At 39.8% G+C, this 13612-nt stretch overlaps 1 protein-coding gene across 8 annotated transcripts in view; it reads right to left on the bottom strand.

The window, feature by feature from the left end:
• cacna2d2a (calcium channel, voltage-dependent, alpha 2/delta subunit 2a) overlaps positions 1-13612 on the bottom strand; it is a 160245-nt gene that overhangs the window by 4740 nt on the left and 141893 nt on the right. For 7 of the 8 annotated variants that reach the window (XM_067587047.1, XM_067587048.1, XM_067587045.1 and 4 more), the window contains 18 exons: positions 13415-13486; positions 13171-13232; positions 11127-11203; positions 7938-7998; positions 6966-7063; positions 5784-5874; positions 5611-5673; positions 5312-5415; positions 5098-5196; positions 4778-4869; positions 4598-4645; positions 4425-4496; positions 4184-4336; positions 3998-4050; positions 2162-2217; positions 1424-1547; positions 1015-1124; positions 655-737 (listed from right to left, as the gene is read on the bottom strand). In XM_067587047.1, coding sequence (XP_067443148.1) covers positions 655-737; positions 1015-1124; positions 1424-1547; positions 2162-2217; positions 3998-4050; positions 4184-4336; positions 4425-4496; positions 4598-4645; positions 4778-4869; positions 5098-5196; positions 5312-5415; positions 5611-5673; positions 5784-5874; positions 6966-7063; positions 7938-7998; positions 11127-11203; positions 13171-13232; positions 13415-13486 — 1518 coding nt within the window. Of the gene's footprint in view, positions 1-654; positions 738-1014; positions 1125-1423; positions 1548-2161; positions 2218-3997; positions 4051-4183; positions 4337-4424; positions 4497-4597; positions 4646-4777; positions 4870-5097; positions 5197-5311; positions 5416-5610; positions 5674-5783; positions 5875-6965; positions 7064-7937; positions 8023-11126; positions 11204-13170; positions 13233-13414; positions 13487-13612 lie in introns of all 8 variants that reach the window. The other variant, XM_067587051.1, reaches the window with a different exon arrangement.

The raw sequence follows: 13612 nt of genomic DNA, 5'->3' as shown, positions 1-13612 counted from the left end.
AAGGATTTTGTGGCAAATAAAATATTGATAGAGCCAACTGACACATTTTACCAGCTGATTTTAGTTTGTCACAGATATATTGTATTAGCCTGTATTTAGATATATTTGTAATTTAGAGACAGTGTTGCAATTATGCAGTTTCTCCACCAGAGGGTAATGACAAGTTTATTTTTCCCTGTAAAATGCATCACTACAAAATACATGTGTTCGTCACAATTCTTTACACAGCAGATTTGGATCCTTATCAACGTTTGTGGGGTTATTTGGATACTTTTTTATTAATTATTGCATGACCACAGCAGAAAATACAATATAATATGTCCAGAAAAGGAAAGATACTACAATAATTACCCCCATGGTGACCACCAACACCTGTCCTACAGACCAAAACCAACTATATGTTGGTCCATCTCTTAATACTCTGACTTTCCTACACTGTCTGCAGCTTTCAGCCTCAAGCTTGTTTCCTCTATTGAAGACATAAATCTTTAAACAAGTAACAAATATGTAATTTAATTTATTTAAAATGATGATATACATGTATCAGATTGTTTTCCAAATATTGATATTGGTATTGGTCTCACACTGGCTATACACTCCCTGTTTGTTTTGATTTCAATAACTGTGTGTATTGATATTGTCTAAAAATCTTACAGATATGTTGTTGTCAAAGCAGGTGGAGGGTCCTTTTCGATAGCGTGCAACAGCCATTTCTTCACATGGATTATCCTCCTTAACTGAAAAGTGACTCAATTAAGGAAAATTTGAATTTCTGCTTTTCTTTTTTTTGTTGTTTTTTTGCACAGTTTCATCACCCGCCCACACACTGATTCTTCATGCAGTCCTACAGATGTGAATGACTAGTCATAATTCACGCCATCGAGATAAAAATAACCTTGAAATGAATGTGAAACGTCTGTGTTTCCGCAGGTATGGTAATAAGGAGATAGAATCTAGTGATTAGCGAGTGTGTCTTCTTCTCTGCCAGCTGGTGTACAATATGAAAAAGGATACACTCCTCCTCCTCCTGGGACAGCTTCTCTATCTCGCAGGTGTTGCACGGCATCTTCTCCGCCACCACAAACAGCAAGTTGGTGTTGTTTATCCTCTTGGCGTGAATCAGCCTGCAGAGAGACAACTCTGTCAACAACCCCCCTCTGCTCACTTACATCACAGGCTCATTTGCTAATGGATCAGCAAGATTCATGAGACGGTCTTATAAGGCTCATTTAGCCAATGATATGTCCGTTTCATTAAAGCTGATACAGTTTAATCGTCAGCAGAGTTTATTAGCTCCAACAGAAAGATGAATCTGTCTCGCTAACTGTGCTTCTGTCACAGTGGGATTCTTTGTGGTGTGTATGTGCGAGCACATGTGTGTCTGTGTTTACATGTGTAAGCACATTTTTTCATGTGTACAGACCTGGAGCAGTTGCCACAGTCTTGCAGTATGTTGTAGGAGCTGCTGAGATTACTTAAGTAGTACTGGGTCTGGATCATTACGCAGCTCCGCTCTTTGGAGTCGATTCCATCTGCATCCACCTCATCTGCAGCGGCACCAGAGCACACAGATATTAGAGTAACACTTGTTATTTATATTGATTTATAAGATCTGATACTACAAATGTGATTATGAATCTGGACATAGTGTGCATTTACAGTTTTTAAATAGAATTTTATTCAATTTATTTCAACCTACTACATATAATCATAAACAAATGTTTTAGCACATCCAGTCTCTTATCTAATGATAACAAAGATTGATGACAGAAAAGTGTGATTGAAGACTAGACTTTACATGGTCAGAAATACTTCAACATTTTGGGAAATACACTTCTGCACTGTTCCCTTTACAGTATTTCCAGGAGTTAGATGAAAAGATTGATACCATAACTCCTTATACCAGAAATGGTTGTTTTTATGTTTCTCTTTGTGTGAGCAAACAAGATACGATGTGTTAATTAGTGAGCTTTAGAGATGCTTATAGATGTATGTTTGAGAGACCCAGCCAGCTAAGTTAAATGTACAGACATGAGACGTGGTAAATAAATGTAGTCTTTTCCAGAATGTTGAACTATTCCTTGAACCCTCACACACAGATATGTAAACCAGCAAACTACCCTTCAGTGATTAAATGTAACCCACACTTGTTTGCACCCACCTGTGACAAACCAACTGTGATAAGCCAGTCCGTATATAAACTGTTGGAACAAAGACCTGTGAAGACACCAGGTGTGAATTAGATTTTGTACATGTGGCTTATTAAAAAGTCAATGTAGTGCATTTTCTTAGTGAGTAAGGTACTGTGTAGAGCTGAAATGATTAGTTGATTAATCCATGAGTTGATAATGAGTAAATTAATCTGCAACTATTTTTATAATCAATTAACCCTCAGAGATCCGTGGGGGCTTCTGCCACCTCGACCAACATTACTGTCTTTCAGAGGCTGTAGCGTGCTCAGTTTTAAAGCTAATGAAGATAAAACTAAGGCATCCATTGGTACCAATCATGTCATGCTAGCTTGTCAGGAAGGGGGCTAAATAACACTCCAAAGTTAGGCTAAATTTTGGCGAGGGAAAAACCAGCATGGCCATTTTCAAAGGGGTTCCTTCAAGATATCTGAATGAAAATGGGTTCTATGGGTACCGATGAGTCTCCCCTTTACAGACATGCTCACATTATGCTAATCCCATGCAGTTTTGGGCAAAAACCATGTAGTTTTTTGCATGCAGTATAAATGTGTTATTTTCACCTTTCTAAAAATGTTGTATTTGAATATTTCCGCATACTGGAGCCCTAAACAGTCTTGGAATTGCATAAATTAGGTATGACTGGAAAGCTGAGACTCTTGTGGATTCAATGAGCCCAATTGTATTCATGTGTGATGATGTTAGTCCCCACAGTAGCCATTTCATTGTAGTGAGACATTTTTTGACACTTGACTTCATTGTATAAAATTACCTATTGTGACCTTTAGGATAATCACAGCCTCATGAAACTTTATAAACTTTAAAACCACAAACTAGAAATCGGGCATTCAGATATTAATGGCTTTCCTTTGTATGTTGACAATAAGGAAGGTTTCTGTGCAATTTCCAGAAAAGAAGCGCTCGTCATCCAATCGCCAAAAATGCAATTCTTAGAGAAATCTCCAAATGTCAAAAGTTTTTGATACCAAATCACAGCATGAAGGTTTCTATGGTTTTCCTCAAGGTCTTGGTGTCTTAATGTGGTATTTTGGAGGGATTTTTAACCATTTTTATCAGTTCTTGAGTGGTTGAAAATGGAAATGAAAATGGAAAATTTTGCACCAAATCTGTGTAACAAATGGTATCAACCCAAAAACTGCTGCAACAACTTATGAGACATAGTTGAACATGGGAATGACTGTCATATATTTCCATATTATAATGTTCTAAGCACTTATTCAGTCTTAAGTTTCTAACCAAAACACAATGTTCATTACAGACTTATGACTAGAAAAAGTACTGAGCTGCATCTGAAATTAATCTTCAGGTTCCCAGCTTTCAGATGATGTAAACCACTTCTATGCGGCATATACTGTTGACCTGCTATCTCCCCCTAAACATCCCGTCCACCACTAAAAAAGACAAAAATGGGTCTATGGTGGGTCTCTAAAGGTTAATCATTTCAGATATTTTTCAGGAAGAAAAATGCCAAATATTTTCTGCTTACAGCTGCTGAAATGTGAGGATTTGCAGTTTTTTGTCATATATGATACTAAACTGAATATATTTGTGTTTTGAACTGTTGGTCAGATAAAACAAGTCGTTTGAAGACGTCCCTTTGGTTCTGGGGAATTTATAACAAGCATTTTTCACTGTTTTCTGACAATTTATAGACAAAAGTATTAATCGAGAAAACAATCAGCAGATTTATCATAATAAAAATAATTGATCATTGCAGCTATAGTACTGTGTCCTACAGCATGTTTTGGACTGAATATTACTGTTCAGTAGAGCTAAAGAACTCTTACCATGCAGCTGCTGATGTCCACCAAGCCAGGTTTACAAAATCTGCAATTGTGGGCTGCGGACACAGAGGAATGTTAAAAAACAAAAACAAAAAAAAAGCAGTAAGAGTGCATCATATCGACTGAAAAATCCTTCCATCCTTTTTCCTCTAGTCTGCTCATCCTCTGCATTAAAGTCTATGTTCTTACCACAAACACTCCTCTGCGTGCAGCTCCAGCCTCGCTGTTGGGCATCCGTTCACACACTGACTGGTAGTCGTATGACTCCTTGCGGTTGTAGAAAGAATTGTTGTAGAGCGCGTACATCAGATAGGGGTCAACATCACTGAAGAACATGCCCACCTGTGGTGGATAAGAAACATGGATCAAGATGGGTGAAAGCATTAAAGAGAAACCATAGTCAGTGTGAAAGTGTGTTCATTTAATTCACCTTGTTCCAGTCTTCCTTCTGATTAGACATGATTAGGAATGCACCATCATCTATTAAATAACACAGAAGATCCTGCAAACGGACACAGAAATGGACTGTTAAGTGGAAGAACAGTGGAAAGATGTACAGCACTTTGATACAGTACATCTAGCAATCTGAGCAGAAATGCTTACATCACTGTTGGCTTCGCAGTCCATTTCACAGCCTCTGTTTGGTCCACACTGTCACAGAGAAAAACCCAAGTCATCAGTTAAACATCTGAGAAATACTGCCGGAGACATACTGTGATATGAATCTCCCCACAATACTTTATACATATATATATACATATGTATATTTATGTATTTTGTTACCGTGTTTGAGCCTTGGCGGCTGTCTGTATGGTTACTGGCAAGAATCTTGAACTTATCCACCCAGGCTTCAAGGTCCAGTTTCACTCCGACCACTGAGAGGGAGAAATTAGGAAAAAATATCCAATGAAGGACATTCGAAATGCAAAAAGCTCAAAGACAGATGCACATAAAGGCACAATAAATAGATGCAGAGCACGTGTGTCCACACGAAGTGACAAAAAAGACAAACACAGACGTGTAATTATCTTCATCTTCACTTTCTTTGACATTTAATGTGTCATTATTAGGATTTTCTCTCCCTCTTAGAGAGCTGAGCCCACCTGCGGGTTTGATGGTCTTCCCTCCTATTGCGATTTCCACCGCCGTGCTGACCAGGATCCCTATGGTGTCGTTCTCTGGGTTCAGCAGCTCATCTCTGGCTGCAGAAGGGAAACAAAGAGAGAAACAAGCCAGGTGGGGGGTTAGAAACAAAGAGCCACAACATCACGAGGCTCTGTGTGAGATATACAACCCAGGACTAAGAGCATCATTCACCTGTACGATAAGGCGCCCGGAAAATGTAGCCCTTGTTGTCGAGACTGCGGCGGTAATAGCTGGCATTAAACGGCTCAGGGTCTTCCTCCCAGGTTTCTGCAGCCCTGAGATTTAAGACCACACACACCGTAGCTGTAAATCTCTGATGTACAAGCCGCCTGCCATACCTATTCTATGTGTTTATGAAGCATTTAAAGTCTTCACAACTTACCACTTTAAAAGAGAACAAAGTGAAAACATAACAGAACTGCGGAGCAGCTGCAGTCCAGACTCACAGCCTCGATGATGAGTGCACTTACTTGTTCGGAAACACTCTTGTTACACCTCCATCTGTTGCAGCAAACACAGCCAGAAACCCATATCTAAATGTCAGGAGGGAGAAAAGAGACAGAAAAAGCCTTCATGATCTAAATCTTTTCCACAGTACAAATCTAAAATTGCATTTCCCTCAGCGCTGGCTGACTGTACTCACGTGTTCAAGTCTTTGTTCTTCCACACTTTATCGACCAGCTGCCTGATGATGCCGGTGTCCAGAATCAGGTTATGAAGGAGCAAGTTGTCGCCTAAATATGATACGGTAGAGATGAACAAAAAGGTCGCAAACAAACAGAATATTAACAACTATCAGAATATCAGTTAAATTCACATCAGACGTAGATTTCTCTTTCCTGAACACATTGGATCTGACAGTGACCAGTAAAAAGCTGTATCAACTGAGGAGCTCAGTCCACTTGGTTAAAAATCTAACTAATATATATATAACAATCAAGATTACAGTGACAATTAAACATATATTTCTCCCAGCAAGTGATTCTACAAAACTCCCTCAGTCTCTGTGGAAGCTTGGTATTAGTAGAGATTGTGGTAGGATTGAAATATATCCATACAGTACTTGCTGATAATGAACCTTTACTATTCCCATTTTGCACTTGATGTCACACTTGATATTGCACCAATAATAAATAATAATACTAACAACTTGTCATATTTTTGCGGATATACTTCTGCACTATTTATATTATTCTTATTGTCAGCAAATCAAATGAAAAGACCAAAACCAACAACGTGTTAGTCTTGCTCTTAATACCTCTATAGCACTCAGCCTCAAACCCTTTTGTTCTGGCTGGGGGTGTGAATCTTTAAAAATGGGTCACAAATATGAAGTTTAATTTTTTATTTAAAGATAAGTAATTTTCTAAATCAGCTAGAGAATGTAACCTTGTCGGGGACTATTTTCCCCTGCGGAGTAACACACATTTGGTGCTCTAGCGAGTATTTACAGCAGCAGGATGGTAGATGTAGGAATGAGTTAAAATAAACTATAGTGTCCATGTTCATTGTAGTGAAGAAAGATGTCAGCCAGTGCAACACTGTGGCCCACTGGTGTGTTTTTAATAGTTTTTGGGAAATAATGGAGGTTTATGATGTCATAGAGGAATGAGCGATATGAAGTTTTGGCTACACAGACTATAATAGTTAGTAGGATCAATTAATTGTTGGTTTTGGGCTTTTCATTTGTTGACAATAAGAAAAATATAGAATATCGCCAACCTTATCCATTAAATCCATCATCCTTATCCATCAATCTTGAATGAACTAATTAAAACAAATAAAATATTAATTTTGTGTGTGAGTGAAAAGAAATGAAGCTCACATTGTTTGGAGTCCGGTGTCACCTTCTCCATGAGAGCAATGAAGTTGAGCAGGAACTCGGTGTTGTTGTTGGACAGTTCCAGTTCATTGCAGTATTCCCTGAGGGACAGACAAAGCGTTTTAACTCAGAGACAGAGGGGAAAAACAAACATGTGTACACTATCTTTATCCCTCACAGAAGGACACACAACACAAAGTGGGGATGCATGAATTCATACACGTTACTTGATGCCATCGTGCGCAGCATGCATGTCTTAAAGCTTAAATTCCAAATGCTAAAACGTCTGTCTGTCAGTCAAAATGAGACGAGGATTACACCGCAGAGCAGAGCACAGGCATCACAATGAAAGGGTGATTTTATCAGTGTGTTTTAAAATTCAGGTTGCAGCCGGAGGCCACTCGGGTCTGATAACAAAAAAGCACATGCAAAGAGGATTTCAGCCTTTTTTTTTTTTTCATACAACATTTTTGTATTTATACATCATGCTGTCAAATATCCAGTTTACTCTTAACATTACATTGTACGACCTAACCATCAACAACTAAATGTATTTATAGAAGATATAAACATGCAGCAACACTGAAGCAGCATGCAAAAGAGATTTGATGTGGATTTGGTACTTTGTAGTAATGAGGATAACATAGGGAAGAGAATGCGTATTATAATACTATGATGAATTTTATATTCTTCTTGAAAAAAAACCTGTGTATTTTAAAAATTTGTAATTATGAGTAAACACACCACTCAAAATGAAAAAAAAAAATAGAATGAATGAAACCAACCACTTACATGAAGTGCAACTCAACATCACAAAAAAAGTAATTCAATAAAGCTTATAGATGCTGAATGTGGAGCCAAAATAAACACACACAAAGACACAAAAAAAATGTATATTGTGCAATTGAAAGACGTGAAGACAAGACCAACAACTGATGACCATCAACGACAGCAAGCATTCACACACAGGGCTACCTGGGAGCAATGAATACATGTCCTTCAGACTCAAAACTGTTTGGCAGCAGTGATTCAAAATCTGCAACAGAAAGGGGAAGATTATCTGGGAAGAGCAATGGGCAGAGCAGTGGGGAGTTGTGGGTAAACAGCAGCTGTTCTTCAGAGGTGCAGGGACGCAGAAGGGAGTTTACCATAGCAACACTGAGGAATCATGGGAACACTAGCGTTAGCCAATATGGTGCCTAAAATGGAACCTGACTCTCAATGGATGGCCGCTTTACTTTCACAAGCACTCACACCTTTTATTTTCTTTTTGTTTATTACTTTGTCAACAAACAATCTCCGATTCATTTGGTTTCAATCTAACAGATTTTGGGTGTCTGAGAACTGACTTGCCAGACATGTTGTGTCAGGAAGGAAGTTCTCAGACAGATTAACCACAATGAGTGCTTTTCTATCAGGCAGGCATCAACATGGCCAACTATTGCAAGGGAGGTGAGTGAAGGTCCTGATGGAAGTGGTCACCCCTCAGACTGGTGGGGGAGAGGGCTCAGAGAGACACATAATCAGAGGAAATGCATTGCATTGTGAAGGGCATGTCGAAGGGCAACTTCATCGTCATCTATCACATTCAGAACAGAACAGAAAATATCAACCAGTACCATCATTAAAACCTCGACAGGTGAGTTTCCGATGAATCCGTATTTTCTCATTATGTCACACCTGTATCTGTGTACAGCCGAGGAATACAACATTTACTTTTTGAGCTAAAATAGAGTGCCCAGGTAGTTTTCCGCCCACAATGCCGTGCACATCCGGGGTCAGGTTTACTGAGGAAGTGTTGGGCCGTGCCCCTGGCGGTCTGAGGGGTGAGAAAGGGGGGGGGGGGAGACAAGCTGATGGAGACAGGGAGTACAGAGGGACGACACAGGAGTCAGGCGCTGCACCGAGCGGCACCCTGACACCTGACAACATGGGAGGACCTGGGTGGACAGGACACAGCTCAGCCCTGTAGGGACAGTCTGCAGGCTGCGACGCCTCCAGCTATAGGCGAGATACTTCGGCAACTAACAGACATCAAAAGGTATTTTATTTTATATTTAGACTAATAAATTTATATCTAAGTTAAAATATTTCCACCAGAGATCCTGATTTACTCTACAATAAATAAATAGCAGTACTTACAGTACATGATACATATGTGCTGATATATTATTATAGCTAAGGTGTGGCACTACAAAATTAATATTTCAAATTTTTGTGTGTGGCATCTTAAATTATGAAAAAGTAACTAACTAGAAATAGGAAAAGAGGTCAAAATTGATCTACAGTAGCACTAATGAGGTTTTTTTTTTTATTTAATGAAAGATCTATCAATATCTGAGCCCTAGTGTGGGAATTAGTTAAGACATTTATGAACTAATGACACTGTAAGAAAAAGACAGAGAGAGATGAGAGGCAAAGAGAGTGGAAGAGAAACGATGATACTGAAAGAGAGAAAAGGAAGACGAGGAGAAGAGAGAAATATGGTCAAAGAAAATGAGAAGAAAGTGAAAGAGTGAAAGAGAGAAAGAGGAAGAAAGAAGGCAGATACAACCCATTTGGAGCTATCCACAGAAGGGAAAGGATTAGGGAGGGGACAAAAGACAAGTTTTAACAGAGAACATGAATATCTGTCTTCCTTGGGTGCAGTAGGCGTTTTGTGCTTCTGGAGCAGCGTGGATACGTAGGGGAGGAGGGTGAGGTTGAGGACTGGAAGAGCCATCGTGAGAGATGTGGGATCTGAGCTGCAGCAAGAGGGTGAGGAGGAGGAGGAGGAGGAGGAGGAGGAGGAGGAGGAGGAGGAGGAGGAAGGATAAAAAGAAGAAGAGGAGAAGAAAAAGAGGGAAAAGGGAGGAGAAGGAAGGTCCTGAAGGCAAGACGGGCAGGAACAGAGGCAAGCAGGCTGGGACAGGTGAGGGTGGGAGGGGGGGCAGCAGGAAGAGGTTTAGGACGAGAGGTGTGGGAAGGAGGCAGCGGTAGGGAGTAGGAAGTAAAGGTAGAGGGAACGTGGACCAATATGGAGTATACTTGCCCTTGGTGTATGGCACTGTGTGGATCCATCAGAGAAGGAGTGAGCAAGAAAAGAAACAGGGGATCGGGTGGGAAGGGGGGGATCACAGACAATATTTTATTCAATTACTGTTTGAATAAAAATATTGTTTTCTTGAAAGAAAGAAACCAATTTAAGTCAAACAAGACAAGAGAGAAAAAGAAATGAAGAGCAAACATCTTATTTGCAAGAGCAAACGAGAAACGGAAAACCAACAGAAGAACGGAAAAACTGGGAAATCCAGAAAAGGAAAATGTAAGGAAAACCGTGAAGACAAAAACAGTATTGTGAAGAATAACTATGGTAGGAACAAAAGATAAATCAAATGAACCAGGAAAAGAGGGCAGTAACAGGGTCTGGACAAAGAAAGAATGAGAGAGACAACACGTGTCCCCATTCAGACCCACAAAAACCCAAACTCCCACATTTGACAAGCCCTTGATCCGGGTCGTGTGGGAGTTTATCTACTGAATGATTCCAAAGCTGAGAAACATCTCACACAATCCAACTGAAAAGATAAACAAAAATCACACACATAACAGAAGGAAAATTCCCAAAATCATAAAACTCATCATAAAGAGTGAAAAGCATGCATGTTTTCACAGGTTTTCAGAACATCAAGGTACTTTGAACACAGATGCTTCAGAATCATTACTTGGTGGAGAAGAGGCGAGAGCATTTGGCAAAAAAAATAATAGCACAAGGTCACCATTATTTTCACCTGAGTTACACAGTAAAACCACAGCTTTCACCTTTCTGTCAGTTCAGTTATTTTTTTCTTCAGCCAGTGTGAAGAAAAAACATCACCATTTTACAGCACAGCATGAAGACAGGAGGGAACAGGGGGCAGTAGAGGAGTCGGGGGACTCAGGTATGATCCTGCCTATCAGAGAGCGTATAGAGAGGGGGGTGGGAGAGGGGGAAGCGGGGGCAGGGAAGGCGACTCCGCTTGGACACTCCCTATGATGATGTTGTAGACCCAGGACAAAGGACTGAATAAGAGCGTAAAGTCATATTTGGGAGAGAGAGAGAGAGAGAGAAGAAAAGAGTGGAAAGAGAGAAAGAGAGGGAGAGAGACAGAGAGTGAAGGATGCTGGGTATTCCCGGGTACTTACACTGCACCTGAAGGATCTGGTCACTCAGGTTGGCTTTGATATGGTTCTCGCTATATGTGGGCAGTACCAACCCTAGACTGAGGGAGGCAGATGCAGAAAATCGGGAACACGTTATGCATGCACATATAAACTCTCCAATACACAAACACACAGACACAGGAAGGTGATTAACAAGACTTGTTTAAAAGGTCCCATGAAATTATATCATTACTTCCTTGAAGGTACCTTGTGGAGTTTTTTGTAAACAAAGTTATGTTACATAGTGTGTATCCCTGTAGCCTAACACAAGTGCATTTCTTTCATTATAAAGCATGAGCAGAGCTGGATTTGAAACCTGCATTATTTACTTCCATGTTTGTGTGCTAGCAGTCTTCTTCTCTGACTTTGTTGCTACATTTCTGTCCATCAGCAGGACTGTGTTTCATCTCACCTGCACCCATCATACACGTGTACATGTGGGTCCTTGTGCACTTTCATGTTGCAAATATTGCTCTGTGGCGCCACCAGTGGTCAAAAACTCCACAGGGTGCCTTTAATGTGATGTAGTTTCTTGTGAAACAAGATTTTGAATGGCGTCATTTGACAACAAGGTCTTCAGATCAGTCTTGTGTAGCATGAAGTCAGCACAGAAGATGCACTGTTCAAGGAAGTAGCAGTTTCCCAGAAAGTTGAACTGCCTATTTCAGGCGATCTTTGAGTTGGATTCCATTAAATTAGATTAAATAGTGAGAAAACACATCTGGCAAGTCCTCATTGCCACCGTCAGGCAAGAAGGTTGATGCTCGGCCGTTCCAAAGCACCGTAACTTGGTTGGGAGCGAATCTTGTTTGTATTATGGTTGATATTTGGGACACATTGCGGCGGCCAATCAAATTTCAGCAGACTATTGTGCCCATGGACTTGGAGTGTTGGTGACAGTTTTATCTGCATTTTAAACTTGCTAATTTTGTTTGTCTGCCTTAAGTTCTGTGTAGGTAGTGTACAGTGGGTTAATTACAAACATTAATTCATTCATTTGATCCAATGCTAATATAGAAATATTGATCAGAGCAGCTTCAAGCTTTAGTTTCTGTTTAAGTTAAGTGAAACTATGAAATATTTTAAACATGTTACAAATAAAAGAGGAATGTATTTGTTGTCTTCTACCAAAGCCATAAATGAAAGTAAGAATCCATATCGCCTGATCTGTGCTGCCATACAAAGCTAAAATATAACTCAGTAAGAGGATTAATTGGAACAGATAGAAAATCAGGCTGTGACAGTATCAGGTTCAGACTGAGCCACAGCTACAGTCGACTATAATATATAGCTAATTTAGATTTGAAGAAACATCCAACATCATTAACTGTTGAGCAAAGTGCTGCTCTAAACTATGTGGAGGATGCATAGCAGAGTAGAGCCATGACTGTCTGGTTAGGGTTACATTTGACAGTAACACATGGGGACTCTTAAACATACTGAAATTTCCATTTGCGGTGAACATTAATAGAATTATGCAGAGAAAGCCTCATACGGACTCAGCCAGGACCAGGCAAGTTGCCAGCAGATATAATAAGAAACACACATCAGGCATTTGTAGGACTACTGAATATCATAAACTTTAATTTGCAAAATGTTGCCCTGGAGGAAATGTCATTATACTGCAACCTCAAATGTTCAACCAAGTTTTGAGATGAATAAACTTTGCAATGAATTTGTGCTTAGAGTACTGTTGAGGATTTTATGAGAGAAAGAAATAGGTTCTTTAATTTGGGTGATTCAGATGAATTATTTAATACAAGTACAGCAGGCAAATGAGTGACTTGTCTTTAATCAGTGATAGGTTCAGTCTGTTCCAAATGTTTGAAAGTGTGAGCTATAATCTTAAATTTGCAAACACTGCTGGTTGATGAGTAACAGCTTCCAAATGTAAATCTGTGACTTGTGGCTTAAAATCAACAAATCAAATGTATCAAAGTTGGACTTCACTCACAGCTTCAAGTTGCGCAATCTTTTGGTCTGAGGCCAGGTGATGTTTTGGATGGGTTTTTGATTTCAAACCTACCTGTAATCTGTGCCCTCCACAGGCGTCCATGTGTACGTCCGTATGGCTTCGTCGATGTACCTCTGTTGACAATCACAAAGAGACTCTGATAAGTAACACTGTCACATCCTCGGCACACGTCTTTCCCCATAATTGGAGGGAAACAACAGATCCTAAACATACTGAGTGATTCAGACTCATTACAACACCATTCAGGAAGGTGCTACTTTGGATCATGATTGAGTCTCATATATTGATGACTTGCCTCATCAACTGACTTAATGAGCGTCTTGATTTTCCTTTGCCCTGATTTGCCATCAATCATCTGTCGTCGGATCTGAGAAGCGAAAAGAGCCATGAAAAGCCGTACAGAGACATTGAAACGAAACCACTGTGTAAAAAGCAAGTGACAAATGAAACGTACATGAAATATACGTAAGTTTACAGTCAGTTTCAGGGAGGT

Source organism: Thunnus thynnus, chromosome 4, assembly GCF_963924715.1.
Source record: "Thunnus thynnus chromosome 4, fThuThy2.1, whole genome shotgun sequence".
In the NCBI taxonomy this organism is placed as follows: Eukaryota; Metazoa; Chordata; class Actinopteri; order Scombriformes; family Scombridae; genus Thunnus; species Thunnus thynnus.
The sequence above is the reverse complement of the archived record's forward strand: the minus strand, read 5'-3'. Positions and strand labels throughout refer to the sequence as shown.